This window comes from Ambystoma mexicanum, chromosome 2q, assembly GCF_040938575.1.
Source record: "Ambystoma mexicanum isolate Mex_15411 chromosome 2q, UKY_AmexF1_1, whole genome shotgun sequence".
NCBI lineage: Eukaryota > Metazoa > Chordata > Amphibia > Caudata > Ambystomatidae > Ambystoma > Ambystoma mexicanum.
In genome coordinates, this window is record NC_090924.1 from 63,984,054 (window position 1) to 64,001,710 (window position 17,657).

Here is a 17,657-nt window from a genome sequence, read left to right on the forward strand (position 1 = left end):
TGGTATCCTGCCTCGCAGCGATCAAAATAAGCATGGGGGTCCCCTTAACCTCTTCGTTCTTGCTGTAATCAGAACTATCAACAAGTAGCATTTCAAGGACATTAGCAGTCCACAAGGGTACTTCTGTTCTTGCACAGGTAAAGAATAGCAGTCACGAGGAAGGTATACCGGCTGTAGTATAAATGCAGGACACAGACCATATGAAAATGGTGCACAAAATCCAAACAAGACAAGGACCCAGATTAACTTCCTCACAGTTCAGGCATGGATATAGGAGACCAATTGGAAGCAAGGAGAAAGCTACACATACTATAGCACAGTGCAGGGTTCTACTCTTGGCAGCTACCCAGAGGTTTAGACCGACAACTCCCATGATCCCTCCCCATTGACTATGCTGTCTATGTCTGAGGGTGTTTGTAGTCCAAGACCTGTAGAGAGCAAAAGGTTGCAGACACCCGACATAGTGGGCAAAAATTAGAAGCTACCAGGAAAGTTTCCCTATCCAGACAGAATGAGATTAAAAGAGGGACATGGTTTTCAAGTAGGGTTGCCATTAGAGAATTAAAAAAAGAAATGAATATGCAATAACAATTATAAAGGATGCAACATTATAGCCAGTGAAACCGTGAGTGAGGGTTTTTTGAAGATCATGCTGTCTGAACGAAATCACTCTGAAGGGCTGACAATTTTGACAGGTTAGGCAATTTGAGAGTAAATGGGATGCCTAGGATCACAGGTGAAGCAGGTATTTGCACAGATCTGCAATTTTCCATTGCCTTCTCCTGTTCTTACTACGAATTAAAATGACATTATAGAAATTACTTTCAAAGTACACAAATCGCATAACCAAACATTTCTAAAAAAAACATTAGCAAAGCATATTATGCAAAATAGGAATGATTCATGGGGAATATACAAGTAACAGCACAGTAATTGATGTGACCTTAAAATATTTACTCTAGGTTTCTGCTTTGTATTTTAAAATCTTTAAATACACCCAAAGCACAGGTTTGTACATATTTTATTTTAAAAATTGTGCAGAAAAACCTTTGAATTATACAAAGGTAAACATTTTTTGTGTCAAATAAGCAGACCTTAACATATGCTTACAACAGGCCTGTGAGATCTGGTCCGCGCACTCTCCTAAAACCTTTATCACTGAAATAGCCCATGGCTAACAATGAAAAGAAACATGAGAAGGCAAACCTTATCACACAAGACAGTACAGTATGGTCGTTGATCTAAGATGATTTGTCCAGGATAAACATCGTCTACCGCAAAACCAGGATACAAGCATGTATGCTTTGACTACACGGTCTTCATTGTGGGAAACAATTACCGCTCCCAACTACCCCTTTAGATCATTAGAGGTGGCTGTCTAGGTTTTACAAGTCCCCATCTAAGCAAACCAATTTAAAGACCTCGCCATACTGATGCTATGTAAGTTTGCATGGCAACTGCTATCTGGTGCAGGCACATTGGTGATAATGTCACCTGTTGTGCTACAAAACTAAGTACATGTAGGTTTTTCATCTTCAGACATAGGAAAGGCTGATTCAGCCTTGCTGGAAATTGCTATTGTAATCTTGCAAATGAACACAGATCTCTGCAGCGAGCGCTTAACACCCTGTGCACTGTCTGCACTATCAATGTGCATTTCCACTTTGGCTACAGCACATGATCAATGCAATCCCCAAAGAAAGGGGAGAATGCTACAGGAGTAGGTCATAGTGAGTCCCAAACTATGTATACCACAGTGAACACAGAAAGCATTGCAGGATGAATGACCAGAGCAGAGCGTACCTGTCAACAACAGACAGACGATTAGACCCTGCCCAGCATGACAAAATATCTTGAAATGTGCCATTTAAATTTGGTGAACGATGAGAACTGACTTCTTTTCATCATATTCTCCCCCACTCCCCACCGCATCCGCAAGGTGGAGGCTTAGGGTAAGTGCCCCTTCTGCCCTCCCTTAAAGAAGTCCCTGGTCCATATACTGTACAATGTTAAAGGATATTTGTACCGCGCATTATCACCGGAATGGTCCCCTGGCGGCTCTGAAAAAGGGAGGCGCAGGTGAGTTAGTGGGAATGAGCTGGAGCAGTGCACGATAGCAGTAATGTGCTGTTGGCAGCCTCGGCCCGGTGGGTCCGTTGGCTGGGCTTGGGGTGTTTTACGGTCGGTAGGGAGGGGGGGGGTGGCGGTCTAAACCTCTGGGCAGCTGCCAGCATGTTGAACGGGCCGGCCTCAGGGCAATTTGAAAGATATACTTGCTTTGATATGGTTAGACTTCAGGACAGGCCATGGCCCCTTGACATTAAGAGAATAACCTCTGCTGCTAGGTTGGAGGCCAAGGTTGCATTTTGGTGTAGGCATGTTTAAAGTCCAGTCTGCTTTTACACTTCACCACACCTAAAGAAGACTGCATGCTCTCCCTGGCTGCCTTTTAGAACTCACCACTTGAAGAAAAAAGGTATTTGCAGATATCTTGACTACGGCACAGTTCTCCATGTAGCTCAAAAACGCCCATGGTGGGGATTAGCATTGGTGTGAATACATGTGGGTTTCCAATGGTTTTAATGTAATCCCTCCTGGATTTTGTCAGGTACATCCTTCACAATTGGCCGCCCACCATTTATACTGCTGCAGGTGAACTACCGAGGTCTGAGAGTCTGCTTTGGAGGAAATTCGTTTGTTTGGACAGGTTCAATAGAAAACAGCAGTCATACATTTGAAACAAGAATGGGAACCCAGATTTATAAATATACAAGCGCACGCACACTTTACTCAAATGTCTTTCTGTGGCTTGCATCAGCTTTGACTCACATGCTTTGCATAGGCTGCCATCTAGTTGTTGGCTTGGAGTATTACATGCTGTTTATCAAATTCGGAAAAGGTGGGTTTTCCGACATACTGTCCTACCTTGCACAGGAACATCCTCTGAATCATTGTTTTCTGACATGACGTTTAAAAAAAAGAATCATCTTTAATGATAGATTTGGGCGATAAATGGGCAGGGGCCAGCCAGCAATTGGAATTGAACGAAAATGTAACTCAGCTTGCAAAGCGAAAGGTTGATAATAGAGGCCAGGGTGACAAACTGGGAGGATCAGATTCTGTATGATACACCTTTGTCAGAATCTATTTTGAAAGAATTAATTCGCCTGGCTCAAATTGCAATTGAGGAAGGGCACCCTCGTCTACAGAGCCCAGCATCCTCAAAGACGATCCAATCGCATACAGATTAAGAGTTACGAGCTCCAAGGATTAAGCTGAATGGGAAAACGAAGAAAAAAAACGGGGTCGAGAACATGGTACCCCACAGCTCAAAAAAAAAAAAATCCGAAAGGCAGACAAACCAGTTTAAGAAAGGACTTACTTTGCTGCTTGTGACAGGAGCAGTAAGCTCACGAAAACGAAAAGAGAAGACTGCCGAGATGGTCAGGGAGGAAGGAGGAGAAAGACTGCTAAAACAAAAAAAAAAAGAAGAGCAGAGGCACTAATTGGAAAAGGAATAAACTCAAATGATTCAGTAGTGGCAATAACAGTAGGCGTCCAAACAGATACTCATCTACCGCCAGTGAAGCTAGCTCCTATATTTTTAAAGGGGAGTGAAGGCCGGTAAGGCACTGCAAGTTCAGAGCGTAGTTCGGCCAAACCAGTGCCCAATGAAAGGAGAAACATTTTGCACGTACAGGGCAGAGATGGTCTATATAAAGAAAGTCAAACACAAGAACAGTTGAAGACGGACGATAAAGCAAATATAAAGGCGATTAGGGAAGGAGTTAAACTAACGTCATTACCCCTGCATTACGATTATTTGGAGGGATAGAAAAAGATCTGAAGATCTGTAATTGCAGGGGTTGTGTGGGGGGGGGGGGGGGGGAACTAGAGAACACAGACTGCAAGTCACAGGAAGAAAACTATCTTTTGCAGATGAATTCCAAGGGTCTGGATGAAACGTGTGATCAGAAACGAGAAAAAGTCAAAGTCTTTGAATCGTGGCGTGATTATTTCAATTTGTAAGGCAATGCAGATCGGTTTTTGTTCTCATATGCGTATAGAGAGTATGTAAGGTTTCCTCATTCTAACTGTACCAGTATGGCGGAAATGGGATTAAAATCTTGTTTGGGGGCAAATGCAATATTACAGGCTAAGGCAGAATTGCAAATGAGGTCATGATGCATCGTTAAGAGTTGCTGTATGAAAGGGCTGTACTAAAAGAAGATAAGCAGACGAGAGAAAACGGTTCATGAGGCGGTGGGTCTGAAATCAAGAATTGTAATCTTAAATACAGTGAGAAGTTAGTTAAAGTCAGAACACAATTAAACATCAGGGCAAATAGATGGGCACTGTTGCCAGTAATACTAACGCAAGTCTTTCAGAAGCTGGCGCTTCCTGGGGAGTCTCTTTAATACAAATATGAAATTAGACTCCTTGGATGAAAGAGGTTCCAGCTCGTTTAAAAACAAGCCAGCTAGAGAAGAGAATTTCAACCAGTATGACAATTACGTTCCAGGAAACCTGGCTTACTTCAAGTGTTGTCTATGGATTCGAGATTGCTGAGCAAAATGCTGTAGGCGGGGCAGAGTGGAGGCCTTCTGGGGGGGCATCCGGGGGATGGGGTCGGCCTCCTCAGCGCCTGTCGTAATTCAATTTTTAAAAATATGGAACTGAGTAATGGCCAACAGGGCATATTTGGCAGTAAAAACAGAGGCAAGAAGTAATCTGTCAACTCAATTATATTAACAATTGATGTATAAGAACCCTGCGGGCCCACCTTAAAGATTTCCTACAGAAGCCATCTTTTAGTGAGACTAGAGATAACATTTGGCTCAATCAGCATAGTAATGGGCGACTTAAACTCTGTTAAAACAACAAATCATAACAGAAGTCAATTTTAAGAGCCATCAGAAAGTGGTAAGCGATGGCTCTTTTCAGAATCAAATGCATCTGTGGTTAATGAGAACATACGGGGAGGAGGGGTGTTCTATCAATGCATACTTGGAAGCGAGGGGTACTGTGGTCAACTATAGATTACTTGCTTCCATCAAAAGATAGAATCAAGGTGAGGAGTAGTAATCACAATATGCTTGTAGAGGTGGTGGCGCATGAGACGAGAAGTAGTCAACCTTGAAGATTTGATAGTAAATAATTGGAAAAACGGAATAAAAGAAATTCGGAAAAAAGGGACAGTTCTCAATGGTAAACTTTGAAATATATTTGATGAATTAGATCACAAGGACATGAGAATGGCTTGTAGTCTCCCCCAACTTTGTAGATTTCCTATGGGATATAGACAAGCCTGTTATTGAAGATCTTGCATAAACACTCTTGATAACACCTGGGAAAGAAAGAATTGGAGGAGAGAAGTTAGTTTACTGAAGGCCAAGAACCTAAGAGGGGGATCTGTATAGAAATAAATTGAAAAATCTGAAAAATGAATACAAGAACTGGCCAAAAAGCATGCACGTTTTTACGAATTCAGAAAGATGGGGAAAGGATCTTGAGGGCCGTCAGTCACTTTAATTCAAGACTTGTTTGGTCCGTTATTAATTCGTTGACGAATAGTCACTAATGTGCAGAGGAAAGTTATAGGCGAAGATGGGTGGAATAAGCACTTGACAGAGCCTTCCAAGAAACCGTCATATTCAGCAAGGGTTGCGCTTGAAGACACTGTATGGGATTTAAAAAAACACAGATTTGGTAGGAGACTTGATAAAGAAATCATCGTCCTCCAGGGCTTCACGGCCAAATGGCCCAACAAGCCAGATCTTGAAATCAAATATCCCAAAAATACTTATGACCCTATTAAGGGGGGTGGCGAGGACTGGAAATCTCCCAGCGTCATGGAAAGGCTTGATGGGAATACCAATTTACAAGGGAGATCTCCCTTCTTGATGTAGACAACAAAATCATTGCGGGTATTATTTGGAGGGAGTTGGGCTGAGACAAAAAGCGTCTTGTCAAGACAACAAATAGGCTTTGGGAGGGGGCTCTCCACCTCGCTTAATAGCCTGGTGCTTGGTTTGGTCAGTAGTGATTGGTTTTGGAAGGCCAAGAGTTTGGAGGGTCTGGGTTGGCGAGTCATAAAATTGGGAAAGAAAGGCAATTGGATAGCCTATGCAGATGACATTGTACTGCTGGATTACACCCTCCGAAAGGGCTTCAACGGTTATTGAGTGCACTTGACACGTTTACAGCACAGAATGATCTACTGATCAATTGTGCAAAATCAAACAAGTTTTAACAGCATTTGACATTTGATTTTATTTATATAGCGCCTATACACAATGTGTTTCAAAGCGCTTCAAGGAGGGAGGGAACATGGGGAAAAAAAACAGTTATATTCTTAAAGTCCTTGAAACAATACAGAATGTGAAACAATACAGAATGTGAAAATAACTATCGTAATAGTCCTGGCTACATTTCGGATTGTGCAAGTGCATGGAACAGGCAAGGCAAAGAGGGAAGGGAAAAGAAGAACAAAACAAGTAGTAACATTACTATGCCTGACAATGGATGTAGTGCATGAAGTATACATGAGGAAGGGGAAGGGGGAATGGAGGGAGGGAGAATGAGAAGGAGAGGAACAAACAAGCTACTGTCAAAATATGTCAGACAAATTTCATAGAGCGCGGGGTTGTCGGAGAAGACAGGGAGGGAAGGAGGGGAGACAGACAAGCTGCTATCAAAAGTCATGGGACAAATGATAAGAGTAAGTGCAAAGGACAATGAAAGATAGGGGGGGGGGGGAGGAGGAGGGGAGGGCAGGGAGGCTGCAAAGCCAGGCAGCTACGATTACTATGCCTGATGGCAATTGGGATCGTGCCGGGCTTAACAGGAAAAAGGAAAGGGAGGGGGAGGGGGGATATGGTGGCTGCAAAAGACAGGCAGCTATGGATTTACGATACCTTACGGCAGTTGAGGTAATGCTGGAAGTTAACAAGGAGGAGGCAAGGGCGCGGGGAGGAGGGAAAAGTAGGAGAGGAGGGAGAATAGAGTGGGTTGAAGAGTAGGAAGGAGGCAAAAGGGGGATTCATGCGAGGGAGGGGGCAGACAGGCAGTTCACGAGGGGGTAAGGGAGCACACAAACACTCACAGGGGGCATAAAGACACTCACAGGGGACACAGACACTCATAGGGGAATGGGGCACACAGACATGGGGCACACAGACACGAGGGCACAAACTCATGGGGCACAGACACTCATGGGGCAAGGGGACACAGACACAGGGGGCATGGGGCACACTCATTGGGGGCACACAGACACCGGGGGGGAGGGGGGTGATGGATGCTAGCTGGTAGTTGGAGAAGCACCAGGAGCTGTAGCAGGGCTCAGAGTGAACAGAGGAGGCAGGAAGAAGTGAATGCAGGGCCTCATTACGGCCTTGGTTGTCTGTGACGGCTCCCGCCTCCTCCAATTGGTCTATCAAGACCAGTGCAACCAGTGGGAGGGGGAGGCCGAGCCCAGACAAAGGCAGCAGCAGAGAACAAAGTGGTGCAGCCATCTTGAAAGGCCAAAGGCACAATGAGGCATCAGTGCCCAGGAAAGTAAAGTGAAGCAAAACCCAGCAAATGGGTTGAAAACAAGAAAAGCAATGTTGACCAATGTTGAGATCTTTCTTGTATCTGGCACCTAGATGGCCAAGTAATAAATGTGGCTCAGGAAAGAACAGGTTTCAAATTAAGGTCTTTCCCGACTGGGATTATAGACAATATTGGAGATGAAATTGATGCAATTGGGTGCCCACTTGAAGTTTAGCTTGCATAAGTACCGTACATTTTCAATGATCCAATGATATGATATGATATGATATGGTATTTGTAACGCGCCTATACACAAGTGTTTCAAGGCGCGACGAGGCGGGGGGGGGGGGAAACAAGGGAAAGACAGACAAACGATCCTACTAGGCCAGGTGTCATTCAGATCGCGCAAGTGCCGAGGTAAGGGGAAAAAGGAGAAAGTGCAAGGGGAGGAGGTGGGGGGGAAAGTGCAGTACAAGGTAAGTAGCGTAAAATAAATAAATACAAGTATTGTAGCTGAAATGTAATCCATCTCCGATTTGCTGTATGGATGTAAATCCAATGGCGAGATTCATTAACTGCGAAAAGCTGGAATGTAGATTGTGGAAAATGTACTAGACATACCACAATCACTGCCCATAGTAGCTTTGAAATACGAACTGGGAGTCCCTCCAATCAAGAAACTGGAGGGTATTGAGTCACTGTACAGATTAATAGTGGTTCCACCGAAGAACACCCTATGAAGAGATGGAGGTAATGCTGAAAAAGAATACCAATTTGTTTTTAAACGGTTTAAGATCAAACATGTTGGAAGCGGCATGTGATCTCCATCAAGGAGACTTGTTTCAAAATTCAATTAATGTAAAAGAAGCCCTGAAGAGGCCAGATTGTATAAAACAATCTCAGAGATGTGTAACTTGAAAACGTCTCAGTCATCCAATTTGCATAAAAGAGGTTGTGTCCTATGTATTTAAAGAGGTTCACGGATTCTCAGTGGAGAAAAGAATTTAAATTTACTCAAGACAAGGCTCATCTTAAACCTAAGGTATGCGGTATTGTACACAGATGACCTCTGCCAATTGTGCGGATGTGGAAAAGAACAATCTCTGAAACACACACTGCTAGAATGTGATGGGACCTGGGAGCTCAGAGGAAAGATTGCCGATTTGTAGAGAACGACTAGTGGCTAAATAAGTCTGTTTTGGGAAAGAAATGGTAGCAGGTCATGAAACAATGTTAACAGTGGAAGTGCTGAAATTCTTGAAACATTTTGATTGGTGTTTTAAATGTTGGAAAGGAAGGCGTCCTATCCAATTGAAGTACTATGAACATTTCGATCATGTGTTTCTCCTAATAATTCTGTAGGGAAAGAATGGTAGTAGGACACAAAACAAACGCTAATAATGGGATAAGGAATACATGGAAATGAAAGTGACAAAAATCTTGGAAAAAAAAATCAAAGTGTGATTAGTATTTTAAAAGCTGCAAATTAAATGGTCCTCGCAAATTAATTATGCAACTGTTGATTCTTTTAGTCTTCAATCTTTTTGTCTGCTTTTACTCTCGTAATCTTTTTTTTTCTTTTTATATATGTGTCTAATTTTGTGGTTTAGTTGGGACTGCTTATTTTTTTTAAATGTGTTTTTATATGTGAAAAGCCGTAATACGGCTAGAACACAGTAATATAGAACACCGTAATAAAAAATAATTAAAAAATATCTACCACACGAGTGTAGCTGTATTTTGTGCCGAGCCTTTGCTAAAGTGCGGGGAAGATGGGCATGCACAGGATTCTAAGGAGCGGACTGTGTAACGTTGTGTCTTCGAAAGCTTGTGAAGCAGCTTCACATACTTTGCATAGGTTAGCAAGCACTACCCAGTCAAGGTGTTGGTGAGCTGAAGGGACAGTGGACAACACATTCTTTAAAAAAACTGTCCTACTTGGCAATCTCCTCTTGCCTGTGTGTCCACACAGTAATGTGTGTGTGGTTGCCTTACCAATCCTATCAAACGGTTGCCCGGGTGCTGTGTGCAGCATGGGCTTTAGGAATGAATGGAAAGGGTTTGTTGGCTTGGGTTGAACAGTAGTATACACCAAACAACCCACCTTGCATGATGGCTTTACTTCGGGATCTCCCTCCCAGTTGCCATTGAAACAAAGAACTGGTCGGCTTTTCTTCGCTCTGCCCTTAAACATCAGTGTGTGTAGTGTTTGGTCTCTATTTGGAAATGACAAAGCTATTCCATTTGTTAAAGTAGCAGTGTGTTACGGGAGGGAAAGAAACCCAGCAAGTTATCCATGCATCGTGGGGGGCTATTTAAGAGTGGCCAAATTCTACGATTTCAGGAGCCAAGCTGGTTGTGTGCGCGCTCGGATGTGTTATTTTCCGTTTCTGCTGTTGCAGATTGGACAGAGTTGGATCGGTAGGCATACCGACATGTTGAAGTACTGGCCATACCTCTCCTGTCTCACCGTCATTGGCGCAATGAAAATGAACATTTTCCTCAAATAATTTATGTACTACTTTGTGCAGTAAGTGTGTCTAGGAGGGCCGTGGGGGAAGCATTTGTAAATATCCCAAACCAGTTCATCCATAGTGCATTGCATTAGCACCCTTGTAGCAGGTATCTGGGTGCAAAACTTGTGCATTTAGTCTTCTCTGCCGAGAGCTACTGTTGGGTGTCCCCATACTGCAAAGATCTGTTTGAAAGAGTTCCCATTAATGTAAAAGCACACATCCTCTGTGAGACAGAGTTACTCCCCTGGCATTTGCTGGGATTGGATGAATATTTTTTTGGGGATGCACCGGCACCATACCAATTTTACGAGCAAAGGGTCTGTGAATGTGTGCCGCGGCTGCGGTATTGGGTGCATTAAGAAGGAACAAGTTACTTACCTGTAACTATTGTTCTCCATCATGGGTCTGGCATGGATTCACATACTCTGGGATAACGAACATTACCCCTTGTCAGGCTGGGAATCCTTGGTAAAAGAAAACAGTATTTCTCCTTTAAACCAATCACTGTCCTCTGGGTCATATTGACCCCACCTCTCCCTAGGCCCCTTCAGTGGCAGCAATCTTCAGATTTGATAAGCCCGTAAAGTGGCAGTATGACCAAGAAGAGCTGCAGAGGGGTCAGAGGGAGGATTTGCATGTGAATCCATGCCAGACCCATCCTGGAGAAGTTAAGTAACGTGTTCCTTCTCCAGCATGGGGTTTTGGCAGTGATTATGCTCACAAATAATGAATACATAAAAAGTACAACACATGAGGTGGCAAGGCTCAACAGAAGCTATGAACTCTTACCTCTGGAACAGACACACCCAAGCACAGGTTGCGTAGCACTGCTTGGCCGACTCTGGACTCCTCCCTGGAATCTCTGTTGATGCAGAACTTTTTGAAGGTGTGCGTGGACCTCCAGGTAGCAGCCCTGCAGATGCTCAGCAGGGGCACACCACATAGGAACGCGGTTGTTGCAGCGATCGCTCTTGTGGAGTGGGCTCCGACGGCCGGGCAGCGGTCGATTCGCCAACCGATGACAGTGCGTGATGCAGCCAGAGAGCCACCTCAAGATGGAAGCCTTGGACAAGGCCTTCCCACGGTTCACAGGACCAAAGTTCACAAACAGTTGAGAAGTACTCAAAAACTCTGTGCGTATCACGTAAAACCTCAGGGCACGAGCAACATCCAGCGAGTGCAAGGCCCCTTCAGCCAGTGGCGAAGGCTTTGGAAAAAACACAGGTAACACCAAAGGCTCACTGAGGTGGAATTCCGACAGCCTTTGGCATGAAAAAGGGGTGCGTCCGCAGCACCACGATCAATTTGTGGAAAGTCAGAGATGGCTGCTTGCCGGATAGGGCCTGGATCTCACCCACTCTCCTGGCAGAGATGATGGCCACAAGGAAAGCAGTTTTCCATGAGAGGAACGGGGGGGGTGTCTGACGCATAGGCTCGAAGGCCCGACCCCCCCCGCCCCACCCCCAATGAGCCTCGTCAGTACCATCTTGAGTTCCCATGCCGGGGCAGGAGCCTTCACCAGTGGGAAAGATCGATGATACAGTTGTTCTCCTAGAGCCTTTTCTTTAATGTGAATGTCATCTTTGATCCAACCCAACAGCTTTAGATTATTTAAAAACCCAACATCTAAAATGTATTAGTCCTAAAGAATTTCAGTGGCCCATTTCCCAACTCACTGCATATAATAGGAACTCCTTTGTTTTTCTCCACAAGGCCAATCTGACATGACGAAATAGTGAAAGATCCTTTATATCCAACTCTCCTTTGGTGTACCCCAACACTAGTTCTGCACACAGTCAATTACTAGTTATTACACTGCCATCAGCAGGTTCTCCCTTTCCAGCCCCCATCAGAGGATCCAACATGGTTATCTTATTAGAAAGTACCATAGCTCCTAGGAACATTAGAGCACACCCAAAGGCCATCACGCAACCACAACAGGAAATTGCACCTGCACACTAGTGATTGCACCTCCGCCCACAGACCCACTAAATTTCTGCCATCCAACAAGTGAAGATCTGTGTCTCTTCTTTGGATTACATTTGCTTCTAGTCCTCCCAAAAAAAAACACCATCACTAACCTCATCTTTTAATGTCCCCCCACATGTGAGTCAAGTAACTACATTCGTCTCCCTGACTCTTCTACTCTTCCCTGCTCTCCTCCCCCCCCCATTTTCCATTTCAACTCACAGAAAGAGTCTGGAAATCACACTGCACCTAAACGAACATGGCTCAGCGCTTTAAGGCAACTACGGTATTGGCGTGTGCAGTTTAAAGAACGAATGCACCATACACCAATGGCCCACACTAAGGTGTAAGGCCTGCTAGAGGTTACTTATTCATGTTTCAAATGCTCTCACTACGGCACAATATCCTTTATTTCAAGGTTTGGAAAACCACACAATATCACCATGGCACAGAACGAAATGCAAGATTACCCAAGCAGGTAATTAATGACCATGTTTCCTCAAACTCAAAAAAATATATGCTTACCCAGTATTATTTAATGGATATATGCACTACACAGAAAATAAATTACTTGTTAAACACTAACATTAAGCATGTATCCATCTCCACAGATTACCAGTCGTTGGGCTTAAGGTTATCTGCAGCAGAATATGAACACTTGCGAACAGAACTTAGGACAGTTGAATACCAGCTGGGAATGGGTGCCTTCTTTTCCCTTCAATAAATGTCGGCATAAACTGAGCTAGAGTGCACTTTACCCTCAAATGGCGGGTCCGAGGACAGTGTGTTGTGGAGACCTGCACAAAGCCTAGCTTAGTGACAGGTATACAGGGACAACATGGAGGAGAGAGGCAGGTTAGTCATACAGAATAATTGCCAATTTACTAGAATTTCAAATCCTGTGTGGTTGTAACTATGGGTCTGTAACCCAGGAAGGGAAGTTTTCATCTTTTCTTTCTAGTCATTCTCCCCACCCCCTATTCTGCGAATGTTACAACTTATTATGGTGCATTGACTACCCAGGAAAGCATATCCCTTTTAGCGCATTCCCAGTTCCTTTCCAGCTGTCCAGTTCCGAGGACTAGGTGGTGTGAATGGGATGGTGTCGGAAAAAGGATGCCTGCATAGAGTGTCCATTGTGTTGTTGAGAAGCAAAATGTCAACCGTTCTTAATAAGAATTGCTTTATTTTGCAGAAGAGCGAACGCTAGTATCAAGCTGTAGGTTTTCTTGGTAACATGTATTAAAGGGTGGAGCACCAATGCAGATCTGACTCACCTGTACAATGGTGTCCAGGTTGTGCCTGGATGTGGACACAGTGTTGATCACAGACGGGGGCCCCATTGTTACTACGTTTACGTGATGCGGTGGCAGGGGCAGAGCAGGGGCTGGGACTATCACAGTCGGATGATGAGTGGGCGCAGGTGGAAGGTTGACTGGTAGAAGCTGCAAGGCAAAAGAAAAGTAAAAGGTTAAGTCCTACAATGCATCCCTTCAAGTTAGGCCATTACCAATTCAACCAGTTGTGCATTTTCTGCATGGATATTCCCATTACTAAAACAGTGTTCAGGCACCGCAGAGATTACAAGCTGGATGTTGACAATCCTCCAAGCAGAGCATAGACTGCAGTGGTTATCAGAGCAATTGTTGGAGCAACTGAAGTCTTAATGCATCATACTTTTAACATAGAAAGCAAGTCAAAGGCGGTTACTAAGGAAAGGAGCTCAACGAGCATCTGTTGCCAATTTCCCGATACTTTGCACAAAGCAGCAGGAGTGGATCAAAATACAGACTTGCTAAATTCACATCACCCAAGTATTTAAAGAATCGTCCAGTCTGCTTTAAGTGTTATCCAGTGCAGGCAATACCCTAAGGAAAGGGATTGGGCAACCTTAAAATAGAGCATCACGAAAAGCAAGGGTACAACCGATTAGGGGAGATTCCCCTTTAGCCCTGTGATCAGGGTCTTGAGGTGCAGCTTTCAGAATTTAGTACGGTTACGGATTCCCTCAAGGTCACGAGAGGTGGTTGGGGGGGGGGGGGGGGGTTTAGGAGGGAATTGATAACTAGTACCTTACACGCTATTAGAGAATGCCCACACTTTATTTGTACACATACAATCTTTACATAATGAAAAGGCAAAAGTCACACTTCTAGGTAAATCAACAATGTTCAGGTAAGTAGATTCAAGAAGAGTGCTTTATTCAACTCCAAATAGTCTTTCCTAGAAGGGAAATGCAGTACCAGGCAAGTAAAATGGGTCTCCTTTCTAGGCAAGAAGGTTTCCAGAGACCAAGGAGTACTGGGGTCAGCTTGTTGGGGGGTTGGGTGGGGTGGGCAGTGCTACTCTGGTCATTCTGGAGAGGTGGAGCTTCAGATTGTCTGCTTGCATCCCCCTCGGGAGGCAGTGAGCGAACAACTTGCCAAACCACACACCAAGTGGTCATTCAAACAAAGGTGTGGTCAGCCAACGACAGACCACCCCCCTCCTAGTACACCCATTCATCTGAAAGTCAAGTAATGAATCCACACTATGCCAGACCAGCATCTACCAGTCTGAAGTGGTTTTTAGACTGACATAGCCCCCACAACAGCCCCCAGAACTGGGATACAAGCACTCAGTAGTCATGGTGGTGCCCCACAACGCCTCCAACCCCCACCCACACAGGGACAAGGGATAGTGTGACACTGCCCCCTCAAGGCAAACAAAGGCAACTATTTTGGTTACTGGAGTAAGGGGTCAAAAAGATGCAGCCGGGTAACATTGGTGCAACTCAGTGGAACCATATTAAACAGTAAAGAGCCACCACCAACCTGCCCACATGACGAAGAGAAGGGACACAGTCTATAGGACAAGATAGCTCACTTTTGGGGTACCCCTATACAGCATACCATGAAGCCTAGCTGAAGCCCAGACCAATGCCCGCGTATCAGAGAAATCTGTCTGCCGCTTTCAACTTGGTCTACCACTCAGAACGTATGAGGGGACCCCATTTCATTTAGAAATTTGAGATAGGGTATTAGACAGGGTAAGGTCTGGTCTAACTGAGTATATCCAACACTTCTTGGAACCTTTCCAATCAGAAGGTCATCAACGGTGCTGGGGTTTCCACGGTCCATCACTCTCCATCCTTCTTTTCAACCTGTTCCCATCTCCTCTGACCTCAAGATCACTCACTCTTTCATTCTAAAACTATGCAGAGGACACCAAATTAAGCCTCAAGCAGGAGTCTACAACTGCCAACAGCCTTGCCAGCATAAGGAATTGCAGTCCAAAGAATCTGGCAGCCACAGGTTGACGACCCAAGTCCTAAAGCTTTACAACAGCTCCACACCACTACCAAACATTTCAGACAGCATTAATGAAGTGGACCTATGGATGGCACACAACCAACTACTACTAAAACCATAAAATAAACATCTTGAGCAATCCTACTCTTAAACCAGAGGCACAAACCGCCATATCTGTACTTGTTACCACATCACCTCTGGTAAACCCTCTGTGATTCAATGAATTCAGATCTTGCTCTTGGCCCTCAGATAAGTGGTTGAAAAACAAGTACTTAGAAGAATTCTTCCTTTCTTAACTTAATGCAAAAACAGCCATCGTGCTGTCCAAACTAGACTATGCAAATAGCTTAATTGATAGGCACAGTAATACTGAATTGCTAGACTTCAGTAGTACAAAATACAGCTACCTGTAGTTTAATCAGTCCTTGATGTGCACAACACACCTCTCCAGCTAGCCAATCTATAGCCAATCTAGCCAATCTCTACACTGGCCCATGCGAGCCTGCATGCCCACTGTATACGAGAAAACTCCATTTAGCCCTTCATTGTGACCTACATCTGTAAACCAAACATTGCCTGTCAATGCATCGCACCTTTGTCTAAATTAGCAAACTTTTTCCAGCTCACACTGCCCTTCTATAGCATATTGTACTTAGCCTGCCCTCATTCCCCCAACATGCTACTCATTGGTAAAGTGCATCTAGCCAACTCTCCAATATAAATACCATATAAATTTGTCTGTTGCTGCATGGGCCGTGGGCCAGGAACCCTGCCCAAATCACCTACTGCACACTAACTCGTAAGTACAACTGCTCCCCTGACTTATTCTTAAGCAACTCTCGCTGCCGTTATGCCCGCCCGCACTCATTCTAACTTTCACAAGCAGCTAAACAAAGACCATGCCGGATTATTCCGCCATAACCAAGGCGCACTGATTGTGCTCCCCTGCCAACCTCTAGCTGCATACCACTGTGTTGCCAATGTTATTATGACGCCATTACCACTGTGTTCCACTGCCAGCCTCTAGCTGCCTGCCATTGTGTGGCCAATGTTATTGTGACGCCATTACAACTGTGTTCCACTGCCAGCTTCTAGTTGCCTGCCATTGTGTTGCCAATGTTATTGTGACGCCATTACCACTGTGTTCCACTGCCAGCCCCTAGCTGCCTGCCACTGTATTCCACTGCCAGCCTCTAGCGGCCTGCAATTGTGTTGCCAATGTTATTGTGACGCCACCGCCATTGTGTTCCTTTGCCAGCCTCTAGCGGCCCTACCACAGTGTTGCCCTGCCATCCATCGGCCCGGCCACTACACGCGCCACCAGCCCCTAGCTGCCCGACAGCCCTAGCACTGCTGCAACCTGCCCCTAGCTCTGTACCGCATAGCACCACCCAGCTCAGTGCTCTAATGCATCCCCTTGCCACCCACCTCACAGTGCCCACACCCCCCCCCTCTCCTTCTCCTCTATCTCGCTCATTTCTCTCTCTCTTTGGGCCATCTGCCGCTTGCTTCCTGCATACCCAGACCTCTCCCCACCACCCTCCATCATGCCCTACTCCCTATTCACATCACCACACACCACTCTCAACCACTGCATCACCATCCCTCCTGAACACCCTCTTAGGCGTTTCAGACTAAGCACGCACCAAATCCTCATTTTGGCTCCGCAGCTCCCCTCCGTCTACCCACAATAGGAACCAAAAGCTCAGCTATCGCACCCACACAACATCTTTACGCTCACACCCTCCAGCCCATGCACATACCCACCTCCAGACGCTCATTTATGCTCTCACCCCCTTGCTCTCACCGAACACCAGCATTCATGATCCACCACCCACCAACCGCACCCTAAAATGCGCACTCATCAACGCACGCTCCATCCATGCCCATGCCATAGAGATCAATGACCTCATCACCACACACAAACTAGACATTAGCAGTATCCGAAACTTGGCTCCATGAGGCATCCAACCCACTCATACACCTTGCCCTCCCCCAGGATTACTCCATCCTTAGACAGGACCGCAAAACCTCTAAAGGAGGGGGCGTCGCCCTCATCTATAGAAACACACTTGCCATTAGGCAATGTAACCAACATTGGGACAACAACGCTGACCTTCTCTACGCCAAACTAGCTCTTTCCCCTAATTGCACCATCAACCTCCTAGTCACATACAGACCACCAGGCTCTCCTACGAACGTCCAAAAGCATCTCCTCTTAATCATTAGCAACAACCTGAAAAGCACCACCAAAACCATTCTACTTGGTGACCTTAACCTGGGCTTAGATGACCCTAAGGACAAATCTGCCACCCACTTGGCCAACGACCTTTCCAACAGGGGTTCATCC

At 45.2% G+C, this 17,657-nt stretch overlaps 1 protein-coding gene across 8 annotated transcripts in view; it reads right to left on the reverse strand.

Moving 5' to 3' along the window:
• Positions 1-17,657, reverse strand: part of TFAP4 (transcription factor AP-4) — a 101,072-nt gene that overhangs the window by 2,187 nt on the left and 81,228 nt on the right. For all 8 annotated transcript variants that reach the window (XM_069646839.1, XM_069646834.1, XM_069646836.1 and 5 more), the window contains one exon: positions 13,295-13,462. In XM_069646839.1, coding sequence (XP_069502940.1) covers positions 13,295-13,462 — 168 coding nt within the window. The remainder of the gene's footprint in view (positions 1-13,294; positions 13,463-17,657) is intronic.